The 11,953-nt window shown below is 42.7% G+C and overlaps 1 protein-coding gene across 1 annotated transcript; it reads left to right on the top strand.

Moving 5' to 3' along the window:
• Positions 1–973: 973 nt before the first annotated feature.
• Positions 974–3,508, top strand: LOC119051092 (protocadherin beta-3). Its single transcript, XM_037147708.2, has one exon. It carries the CDS (start codon positions 1,081–1,083, stop codon positions 3,445–3,447), a length of 2,367 nt encoding a protein of 788 aa, XP_037003603.2. The 5' UTR covers positions 974–1,080; the 3' UTR covers positions 3,448–3,508.
• Positions 3,509–11,953: the final 8,445 nt, after the last annotated feature.

The following is an 11,953-nucleotide window of genomic DNA, read 5'->3' as shown; positions in this document are numbered from 1 at the left end:
TCTGCCCCTTTCACAGTCTTAGCCTGGCAAGCTTCTCATCCTTAGTGTTCCAGATTAAATGGCACATCTTTGGGGAAACTTTTAAAAATCTCCCCACCCCATTAAATTAGGTCCTGCTATCCGTGCTGTCGAGTGCACTAACTACATTTCCTACGTAGCACTTTTCACACTGTTTGACGTCTGTTTAAAGTCTGTTCACTCCACTAGGTGGAGAACTGTGCAAGGTATACATCTGCCGAGTCACTACTGTAGGTCTGACTTCTACAAACTCAACAAGTATCTGTTCCCACAGACGAAAGTTATATTGATGAAACCAGTAGTTGAAAAATTGCCGTAAAATAAGAGGAGGAGGAAGTTCTTTAGTCCTTGACTGAGCGTGAAAATGTGGAAGGAACTAGTCATTTGCCATATCTGGATATACCCTCTGAGATAACCTATTATAATTTTTTAACACCTTGCATGATTTTATCTTTTCATAACATTTTTTCTCTGACTATGAAAGCAACTTGTGGACATTTTATAAAATTTGGAAAGAAAAACACAAATATGATAGTAAATCATGTCACAATTTAGAGCAAAAATCTTTTCTAATTTATGTGTAATAATTACAGACTTTGAGGTGTGTGGGGTAGCCCTAACAGATGTCCACTTCTGCAAAATCATATAAATGAGGACTCTGCCAGGATAGCCACGTCTTTTAAGTAAGAGAACATTTAATTTCCCTTAGGTTGTGTATTTTTTTAAACTCACAGTAGCGTCAACTGGTTTTAGTAAGGGGAGTAAGCAATGAAAAATATCAAGACAACAAAAGCCCCAAAGCACCTTCTGCAAGAGTTTGAAACTGTGAGCGAACGCATGGTGGCGCTGTTGACTAAGAAGGAGAATTAAATCACGGGCACTGTGCGTACTCAGTGACGCACCGGTCCCGTACGGTACACTAGGCATTGTGAGCCTGGCTGGATTTTTAAGGAAGCATATCTGAGCCCTGAAAGAGATTATTCTTCAAAGATTGGAGAGCAAAATACTTCGCGTTTCCCAGCGCTGTCGGAGGTTCAGCTTGGCAAAATTTCTGGGAAGAACATGACAGAAAGCGAAATGGAGGCTGGAGGGGAGCTATTTCTTAGACAGAGGCAAGTGCTGTTTCTCTTTGTTTTTCTGGGTGGGTCTCTGGCTGGGTCCGAATCGAGACGCTACTCTGTGGCTGAGGAGAAAGAGAGGGGTGTTTTAATAGCTAACCTAGCAAAGGATCTGGGGCTGAGTGTAGAGGAACTGGCCGCGAAGGGGGTCCAAGTTATGTCTCAAGGAAACAAACAGCATTTTCAGGTCAACCATCAGACCGGTGACTTGCTGCTGGGTGAGAAATTGGACCGGGAGGAGCTATGCGGCCCCACAGAGCCATGTATACTGCATTTTCAGATTTTACTGCAAAACCCTTTGCAATTTATTCCAAATGAGCTCCAGGTCATAGACATAAATGACCATTCTCCGGTATTCTTTGAAAGTGAAATGCAGCTGAAAATCCTAGAAAGCACCCCACCAGGAACAATAATTTCATTGGGACATGCGGAGGACTTGGATGTGGGAAGAAACAGTCTCCAAAACTACACAATCACTCCTAATTCACATTTCCACGTCCTCACAAATAGTCGGAGGGATGGAAGGAAGTACCCAGAACTGGTGCTGGACAAAGCGCTGGACCGTGAGGAGCAGCCACAGTTCAGTTTAACACTCACGGCACTGGATGGCGGGTCTCCACCCAGGTCGGGGACCGTGCAGGTCCACATCCTGGTCTCAGACATAAACGACAATGCCCCAGAGTTTACACAGTCGCTCTACGAGGTTGAAGTTCTAGAGAACAGCCCCATTAACTCTGTTATTGTCACTGTCTCAGCTTCTGATTTAGATACAGGAAATTTTGGGACAGTATCATATGCATTTTTGCATACTTCTGAGGAAATTAGCAGAACTTTTCATCTAAATCCAATTACTGGTGATATCCAACTAGTCAAACATTTGGATTATGAGACAGTTAAGAGTTATGAAGTCGACATAGAAGCCAAGGACGGTGGAGGCCTTTCAGGAAAATCAACGGTGATAGTGCAGGTAGTTGATGTCAACGACAACCCACCAGAACTGACCTTGTCGTCAATCACCAGCCCCATCCCGGAAAACTCGCCAGAGACTGTGGTGGCCATTTTCAGTGTTTCCGATCTAGACTCTGGAGACAATGGGAGAATGACGTGTTCCATCGGGAACAATCTCCCCTTCGTCCTGAAGCCAACTGTAGGGAATTTTTACACTCTAATGTCCGAAGGAGCTCTAGACAGGGAAAGCCAGGCTGAGTACAACATCACCATCACCGTCACCGACCTGGGGACCCCCAGACTGAAAACCCAGCACAACATAACCGTGCTGGTCTCCGACGTCAACGACAACGCCCCCGCCTTCACCCAAACCTCCTACACCCTCTTCATCCGCGAGAACAACAGCCCCGCCCTGCACATGGGCAGCGTCAGCGCCACAGACACAGACGCGGGCGCCAACGCCCAGGTCACCTACTCGCTGCTGCAGCCCCAGGACCCCAGCCTGCCCCTCCACTCGCTGGTGTCCATCAACGCCGACAACGGGCACCTGTTCGCCCTGAGGGCGCTGGACTTCGAGGCCCTGCAGGCGTTCGAGTTCCTGGTGGGCGCCACGGACCGCGGGGCCCCGGCGCTGAGCAGCCAGGCGCTGGTGCGCGTGCAGGTGCTGGACGCCAACGACAACGCGCCCTTCGTGCTCTACCCGCTGCAGAACGGCTCTGCGCCCTGCACCGAGCTGGTGCCCAGGGCGGCCGAGCCCGGCTACCTGGTGAGCAAGGTGGTGGCGGTGGACGGCGACTCGGGCCAGAACGCCTGGCTGTCCTACCAGCTGCTCAAGGCCACGGAGCCCGGGCTGTTCGGCGTGTGGGCGCACAACGGCGAGGTGCGCACGGCGCGGCTGCTGAGCGAGCGCGACGCGGCCAAGCACAGGCTGCTGCTGCTGGTGAAGGACAACGGCCAGCCGCCGCTGTCGGCCAGCGTCACGCTGCACGTGCTGCTGGTGGACGGCTTCTCGCAGGCCCACCTGCCGCTGCCCGAAGCGGCGGCGGGCGCCGCGGCCCAGAGCGACCCGCTCACGGTCTACCTGGTCATCGCGCTGGCGTCGGTGTCGTCGCTCTTCCTGTTCTCGGTGCTGGCGTTCATCGCGGTGCGGCTGTGCAGGAGGGGCAGGGCGGGCTTGGTGGGTGGCTGCTCGGTGCCCGAGGGCCACTTTCCGGGCCACCTGGTGGACGTCAGCGGCACAGGGACCCTGTCCCAGAGCTACCAGTATGAGGTATGTCTGAAGGGAGGCTCAGGGACCAGCGATTTCAAATTCCTCCGACCAATTCTCCCTAATGGTCTGGTTCAAGACATTGAGCAAGAATAGTGCAAGACTCCAGCTGTAGTAGTAATAGCTTAGATCGTTAACAGTATAATAAAAAAGTCGTTATTTGGTCAATGTTTTCTTTTTTAAGTCAAGAATCTTTAGTTAATAATTTTGTTCATATATTGATTTTAGTTTTGTTTAGTTAATCTTTGCGTTTTCTCCTTTTTTCTTATTTTCTATCTTACCAATGAGGTCTTAATGCCTCCTTTTCTTTTTCTAATAGGTGCGTAAAAATAGTCATTATCTTCTAGTGGTGATTTTGCATAGGTTTATTTTAAGGAATGCATTTCGAATTCTGTATACAAAGCGCAGTCAGATGGTGTTCTTTATAATATCCAATAGCATGTTTTCTATGGTTAATGAAATTTGTGCATAGATAGGAATGTGTTTCCCTTCAGATGTGCCATCTTTAAGGCACATGTTTTTTATTAGCGATGTAGTACCCAAAAGAAAGTAATACACTTAATTTATTTTCTGTTTTTACATTTGCAGGTAATATTTCAATATTGTAGTTGCTTATATTGAATCCCAGTGGACAAAATATAGGCTAATAGGGCAAACTGCTCTTAGATTTGCCTAAAGTGTATTCATGAGTTAGGAAGAAAGTATACTTAAGGCATTTTGAACAACTGACTGTACTTTTCCATTTGATATGAAGACATTGTTTAGTAAGGCATGGGGTGGTATGACAATTTGGCATGTAAATTCTGAGAAATAAATATTATCAACCTGAGGGCCTTTTAAACATTTTTCAAAGCCCTGGCTGGTGTAGCTCAGTGGATTGAGTGCAGGCCTGCAAACCAGACGGTCGCGGTTCGATTCCCAGTCAGGGCACATTCGTGGGTTGCAGGCCAGTTCCCAGCAGGGGCCAGTTCCCAGCAAGGGGTGCACCAGAAGCAACCATACATTGATATTTCTCTCCCTCTCTCCTTCCCCTCCCCTCTAAAGGTAAATAAATAAAATTCTTTAAAAAAATTTTTTTCAAGAAAGTATGTGTATATATGGTCTATACATGACTTATGGTAAAAAGTGTTGTCCCAGTCTATCCTACTTTTTAAAAGTTAATGTCTACTTGGCATTTCTATAGTGTGTCTGAGGGAAGTCTTGTTTGTGTTTCCGGTCTCACTTCCCTCTTCAGGGTTCAACCTGACGTGCTTTAGGGTTACGGATGGGACTCACACATCAGTGCACATCAGCATTCTGCCTCGTTGGTGCAATCAAAAGAAGATGTGTAAGAATAGGAAGTTCTAAAAAGAAGAGAGCAAATCACTGAAAGTGTAAATTAGCTACAACTAAGAATAAAGCCTGCAAGCAACCAAAACATCAAATTTCGTGTCTATTTTAAGTAATATAGAAAAACTTATTTTTAAGTAATAAAATATTTATTCCTCAATTAGAAAAGTTAATTAGCAAAAAATAAATATTTTTCTCAGACAATTTCTCGTTTAGAGGGATAAAACTTTTCCAGGAATTGAATACTCATTACCAGAAGAAAGGGAACTGAAGTTTCTCAAAGATTTTCAATATTCCTAAAAGAAAAAATAATTTAGCACTGACATGGCTTCACACATTAAAGTGTAGTTATAAATGGTGTCATTTTATATAACTGAGAATTAAATGCGTTAATTCTTTTTTTAAATTTTTTTATTGATTATGCTGTTACAGTTGTTCTATTCCCCCTTTATTCCCCTCCACCCTACCCCTCATCCCCACCATTACCCCCCCTTTAGTTTATGACCATGTGTCTCAAGTCCTTTAGATTCTATATTTCCCATGCTATTCTTGCCCCCCCCCCCATCTATTTTCTATCTACTGTCTATGCTACTTAATTTCTGTACCTTCTCCCCCTTCTCCTCCCACTCCCCCTGTTGCTAACCCTCCTTGAGATCTTCATTTCTATGTTTCCACTCCTGATCTAGCTGTCCCTTTTAGTTTGCTTTCATTTTAGGTGTGGTTGTTAATAACTGTGAGTTTGTTGTCCTTTCACTGTTCATGTTTCTTTAACTTCTTTTTCTTAGATAAGTCCCTTTAACATTTCATATAATAAGGGCTTGGTGATGATGAACTCCTTGAATTTGATCTTATCTGAGAAGCACTTTATCTGCCCTTCCATTTTAAATGAAAACTTTGCTGGATAGAGCAATCTTGGATGTAGGTCTTTAGATTTCATGACTTGGTATACCTCTTTCCAGCCCCTTCTTGCCTGTAAGGTCTCTTTTGAGAAATCCGCTGACAGTCTGATGGGGACTCCTTTATAGGTGACTGTCCCCTTAGCTCTTGCTGCTTCTAGGATTGTCTCCTTCATTTTAATTTTGGCTAATGTAATTATGATGTGCCTTGGTGTGTTCCTTCTTGGGTCCAACTTCTTTGGTACTCTCTGAGCTTCCTGGATTTCCTGGAAGTCTATTTCCTTTGCCAGATTGGGGAAATTCTCCTTTAGTATTTGTTCAAATAAGTTTTCCACTGGTGGCTATGCCTTTCCCCCTTCTGGTACCCCTATAATTTGGATGTTGGAGCGTTTAAAGATGTCCTGGAGGTTCCTAAGACTCTCCTCATTTCTTTGAATTCTTGCTTCTTGACTCTTTTCTGTTTGGCCATTATTTGCTTTCTTCTAGTCCACTCCGTTGATTTGAGTCCCAGTTTCCTTTTCATTGCTATTGGTGTCCTGTGCAATTCCATTCATTTCAATTAGTTTCACCTTCATATATTTGTCTAATTTGTCCATATAATCAACCAGTTCTGTGAGGATCCTGATCACCAATGTTTTAAACTGTGCGTCTGTGAGTTTTGCTATTTCTTCATCACTTAGATCTATTGGCTCTGGGGCTCTGAGATCCTCCTGCGCCATTCTTGGTCTGTTCGGGCTCTTTAAGTGTGAGAAGCAGCGCCTTGGATTCCCAGGTTGCTGGGTTGTGACGCTGTATGTGGGGGCGTGGCCAGAGCGGGGAAATGGCGACCCCCTCTGCCGCTTCTCACAGCTGGGTGCAGAGGAGCAGTGCCTTAGGTGGTTCACCTGGGCCAGGCCACTCAGAGTTGCTGGGGTATGTGGAGGTGGGGTCAGAGCAGGGAAATGGCGGCGCCCTCCATTGCCGCTTGCCGTGAGGACCTGCCGACCCGGTCCAACCGCCCACTCCCTTGCCTGTCCACCTGCGCACAAATGCGCGACCACAGTCAACACGCAGCCCCGCTGCCCCACTGTCTCCCCCGCGGTCGCTCGCCTGATCCCTCGCTCGGTCTCTCACTAGGTCCAACCCTGCGCCTGGATTCCGCGCGTCTGACCGAGTTTTCCTGTGCAACCCTGCTCCGCCAGCCGCTGGTTTCACCCCTTACCGGTCAGGCTGAAGAATTTGTTGTTAACGGACTTCCGAAAAGTTCAATTTTCCGTGTTCTAGCTGTGTTTTCTGTTGCTAATATTTAGTTTTCTCTAATCTTGGTTGTGTGAGAAGGCACGGTACATCCACCTATGCCTCCATCTTGGCGGAAGTCTAAATGCATTAATTCTTAATAATCAAAGGGAAGAGAGTATTTCTTTTCATTAATTATTTTACAGAGATATTTGATTCTGGCTCTTTTTTTCTTTTAAAGATTGTATTTATTTATTTTTAGTTAGGGGAAGGGAGGGAGAAAGAGAGGGAGAGAAACATCAGTGTGTGGTTGTCTCTTGCATGTCCCACACTGAGGCCCTGGCCCATAAACCAGGCATGTGCCCTGACTGGGAATCGAACTGGCAACCCTTTTGTTCTCAATCCAGCACTCAATCCACTGAGCCACACAGCCAGTGCTGAATCTGGCTTTTTTTGATGAGATATTTTCCCCCTTCTTTTCATACTTAGCAGAATTGCCTGAAAAGAGGAAAAAGGCAAATATGATCAAGACTTCTCTTTACTTGACTGGGTTCCAGGTAATGTCTGAGCCAGGGAAGTATTCAGTTGTGAAAAGTATAGAGGGCAGTTCCTTTTGAGCCAATCTGGTATATCCCTGGCCTCTAACTGGTTATAATATTGAAGTTCAGTCTTCATGGTATCACAATTAAGTGAAATTTGCACATTACCAGAGACATTGGAAAGTTTAAAATAGCCATTCATAGTTCTACATAGTGTACACTTGCACTTTTTCCTCTCAGAAAACACAATTCAGAAATAACTTAAACATTTTCTTGACAGTCAAAATCTAGTTTTTGACACCGAAAAGCAAATAGATGAAAATGAATTTTAAACTTTTATGTAGATTGTTAAAAGAATGAACTATATTGAACATTACTCATTAAAACTAGTGAAATAACTTACACTTTTTACAAATCTTTCTTAAGCTTTAAATATGGCTTCCTTGAAAATTAGGATTTTTAAAAAATACAAAAAATGATTCTACACATTCCACTTTTTTTTTGTTACTTTCGATTTTTTCCTACATCCACTACTTTACTTTGGGAGTCTTTTGCTTCTTACATTAGACTGTTATATGTGTTAAAGCTGGAAATCTATAGTCATAATCCAGAGTAATTTTTAAGTTATTTCTATATTATTCTGAGTCTCTTTTTATGTATACATTCTTTTATCTGTTGAGTCCACTTTTCTGCTGTTAGTCTTCCTCATCTGCTGGGTGATAGTTTGTGCAGACGTCACTTCCTGTGGAGGTTTCCCTCACGCCTGGTTTTGACAGTCTTGTGGAAGGGAAGAAGAGCCCCAGGCTCTACAAATCCAAGCCTTAATTAAGAAGCTTAGCTGAACTTTGCCTCACACACAAGTAGAGCTTTTGGACGAACACCTAGTGGTGTGTTTGAGGCGGGCCCTGGCTACTCTGGAGTGGCACCACTCTGTGAGACAAAAACCTCAGGGGATGTCATTCTCTGCTTGGTTGACATGTGTCTGTTAAGGCTGTAGACCTGGGAGCTAATGGAGACAGTTTTACCTTTTTAATATTAAAAAATATTTTTAAAGGTTTTTATTGTTGACACTAGAGACATTTTTACTTTTCAGTCTTCAGAGTCAACAAGCTGCTTTTAATCAGAAACAAGCTAGTTTTGAAGAAAATTGAGTTGTGACTGAAGGATACACAGGGATTACCCACAGGAAGAAATCTCGGTCTTGATTAATGTGCATGACAGTGTTGCACGTGGTGTCCTAAATGCCACACAAACTTGCTGACAACAACAACAATAACAACAAAACCCTCTGCAAAGCAATCCTGTATTGTGCACTGAACTGGTGCCAGGTAGAACAAGGCGGTGACCTGGATGGTGACTTGAATTAGCACTCCTGAATATTTATCAATGGTTCAAGGCCTCAGAGTGAGTACTTGATATTTATAGCATGCGGGCTTGCAGCCTGGAAGCATATCTAGGCTCCTAGGGGATAGGCACAGCTAGGCACTAGCGGGTGCTGTTATTAAGGACAACTAGAAGCCACCTTCATTTGGTATGGTCATGCTACACCTGCTCTCATACCTACCCCAGACCGGCCTGCAGTTCCTTGAATCATCCACAGAATTCTACTCAAGCTGACAGCTTCTCTAGCCTCTTGTGCACTGATTTGACTCAGCTGTTCAGTGATGCTCAGATGTGGAGGAGGAACAGGGAACCTTCAGTGGGCTGCTGCTCATAGACAATTTTCTGAGCATTTTGAGGATATTGACATCACTGGGACTTAGCTCCAGATCTACTGTTGTGAGATTTCTGACGGGAATATCAGACAAAATGGTTCATATTTCTGAGGTCATTGTCTCCAACTTATATGGGTTATGAACAAGGAAAGACTGCCACGAAAACCTCAACTTAGAGAACAATTTGGGCTTTATAAAAAATGAAAATTATATTCTCTAAATATCTTTTTGAGGGTTTTTTTTTTTTTGCTTAAATTTCTTTCCCTCTGGGGAAATGCACTTCTTCATCCCAAATGCCTCATCCTTTTCAACAAGATTTAATCAGCAATCAAAACACTTTCCACCAACAAAGCCCAGGACTAGATGGTTTCATTGGTGAAAGCTATTAAATGTTTAAAAATTTAACAACAATCCTTCACAAACCTGTTTTTAAAATGAGGAGCAGAAACCACTTCCCAGTTCATTCAATGAGGCCAATATTACTCTGAAGCCCAAACCCGACAAAGGTAACAATATAAGAAAACTGAACACCAATATCCTTTATGAATATGGACGCAAAATTCCCCAACAAAATATTAGCTAATGATTCCAGCAACATGTGAAAAGGATTATACACCATGACCCTGTGGGATTTATCCTAGAAAAGCAAGGTTGATTTAACATATGAAAATCAATCAATAACACACACCAAATTTAATAGAAAAGGACAAAGCCATACATATGATTATCTCAATACAGGGCAAATTTTTTTTTACAAAAATTCAACACTTTTCCTTATTAAAAACAAACATTACACGATTGTGCAGAAAGAAAGCTCAAAGGAATCCACAAAAAAATATTGACTGATAGATGAGTTCAGCAGGGTTGGAGGGTACAAGGTCAATAAGCACTAATCAGTGTTTCTGTTCACCAGCACTGGACGAGCCCCAAATGAGGGAAACAATTCAGTTTATGATCACATCAAAAAGAATAAAAGACTTAGGAACTAATTTAACAAAATAAGTGCAAGACTTGTACACTGAACACTACATCATTAAAGAAGTTGAAGAAGATCTAAGTAAATGATAAGTGTTCATGGACTGGAAGACTTAATATCGTGAAAATGGTAATTAATACCCTTCAGACTGGTCAACAGAATTCAACACAATCACTATCAAAATCCCAATTGGGCCCTGGCTGGTGTAGCTCAGTGGATTGAGTGCAGGCCTATGAATCAAAGGATCAAATCAAAGGATCACGGTTCAATTCCCAGTCAGGGCACATGCCCAGGTTGCAGGCCAGTTCCCAGTAGGGGAAGCATGAGAGGCAACCATACATTGATGTTTCTCTCCCTCTCTCCTTCCCTTACCCTCTAAAGATAAATGAATGAAATCTTAAAAAAATTTTTAAATCCCATTTGGCTTTTTTTTTTTTTTTGCAAAAATTGGCAAATTGGTCCTAAAATTCATATGGAAATGCAAGGGACTCAGAATAGCCAGAACGATCTTGGAAAAGATTTTTTCAAACAAAGTTGGGGGATTCACACTTCCTGATTTTAAAGATGTATGATAAATTAGACATTAGAGATTTGAATATTTTTTCAAATTAAAAATATGAATACTATCTTTTAATTTAGTACGTGCTATAGAGAATTAGTAGAAATTGTCTTAGGTTTCATGACAAATTTCTCAACCCACTCTTCTTGATTTCAACTTTATACCTTAATGCCATTTCAAAAGATCTGCACATAGATATTTTTCTCCAGTATTTACAATGACATGGAAGCATTATATGTCACTCTTTAAATATTTTAACCTAGTTAATGACCTCAACAAAATACTATCAGTTTTCCTTCCAATGTCTAAGTTTTGTAAGCTTCTCTCTTTGCTGTACATATCTCTAAAAGGACACAAGTCATTTGAAAGGTTCTTTTTTTTAATATTAAATTTTATTTAGTTACTTTTCAAGTACATTTTTTTAATCTATTTCTCCCATCCCACCCCCTCCCGCCCCGTCTCCCCCCTCCCTCCCATTCCCCCCCCCTCAGTCCTCATCTCTGTGTCTTTCATACTTGTTCCTCAAAATCCCTCCCCCTTTTTCCCCTTAAGTTCCCTTCCCTCTCCCCCTCTGGTCGCTGCCCACTTGTTCTCTATTTCAGCGTCTTTGTTTTTATTCTGTTTGCTTGTTTTATTCTTTAGCTTCCTGTCAAAGGTGAGATCATATGGTATTTGTCCTTCAATGCCTGGCCTATTTCACTCAGCATAATGCTTTCCAGTTCCATCCATGTTGTTGCAAAAGGTAGTAGCTCCTTCTTTCTCTCTGCTGCATAGAATTCCATGGTGTATATGTACCACAATTTTTTGATCCATTCATTTACTGATGGGCACCTAGGTTGCTTCCAACTCTTGGCTATTGTAAATTGTGCTGCTATGAACATTGTGGTGCATAGGTTCTTTGAAATTGATGTTTTAGGATTCTTGGGGTATAATCCTAGCAGTGGAATTGCTGGGTCAAAAGGCAGGTCAATTTTTATTTTTCTGAGAAAATTCCATACTGTTTTCCATAATGGTTGTACCAGTCTGCAATCCCACCAACAGTGAACTAAGGTCCCCTTTTCCCCACACCCTCTCCAACATTTGTTGTTTGTTGCTTTGTCTATTATAGCCATCCTGACTGGTGTAAAGTGGTATCTCATTGTGGTTTTAATTTGCATCTCTCTGATAGCTAACGATATTGAGCATCTCTTCATGTGTCTCTGGATATTCTGTATGTCCTCTTTAGAAAAGTGTCTGTTCAAGTCCTTTTCCCATTTTTTAATTGGGTTCGATGTCTTCCTAGAGTGGAGTCGTGTAAGTTCTTTGTATATTTTGGAGATTAAACCTTTGTCTGAGGTATCATTGGCAAATATGTTTTCCCATACAGTTGGTTG

This window comes from Artibeus jamaicensis, unplaced genomic scaffold (assembly GCF_021234435.1).
Source record: "Artibeus jamaicensis isolate MK-2021 breed Jamaican fruit bat unplaced genomic scaffold, CSHL_Jam_final contig_456, whole genome shotgun sequence".
Lineage (NCBI taxonomy): Eukaryota > Metazoa > Chordata > Mammalia > Chiroptera > Phyllostomidae > Artibeus > Artibeus jamaicensis.
This window is presented reverse-complemented; position numbering and strand designations above follow the sequence as displayed.

Coding starts and splice junctions, on each gene's coding strand:
- LOC119051092 (XM_037147708.2), top strand. CDS start 1,081: ATGACAGAAAGCGAAATGGAGGCTGGAGGGGAGCTATTTCTTAGACAG.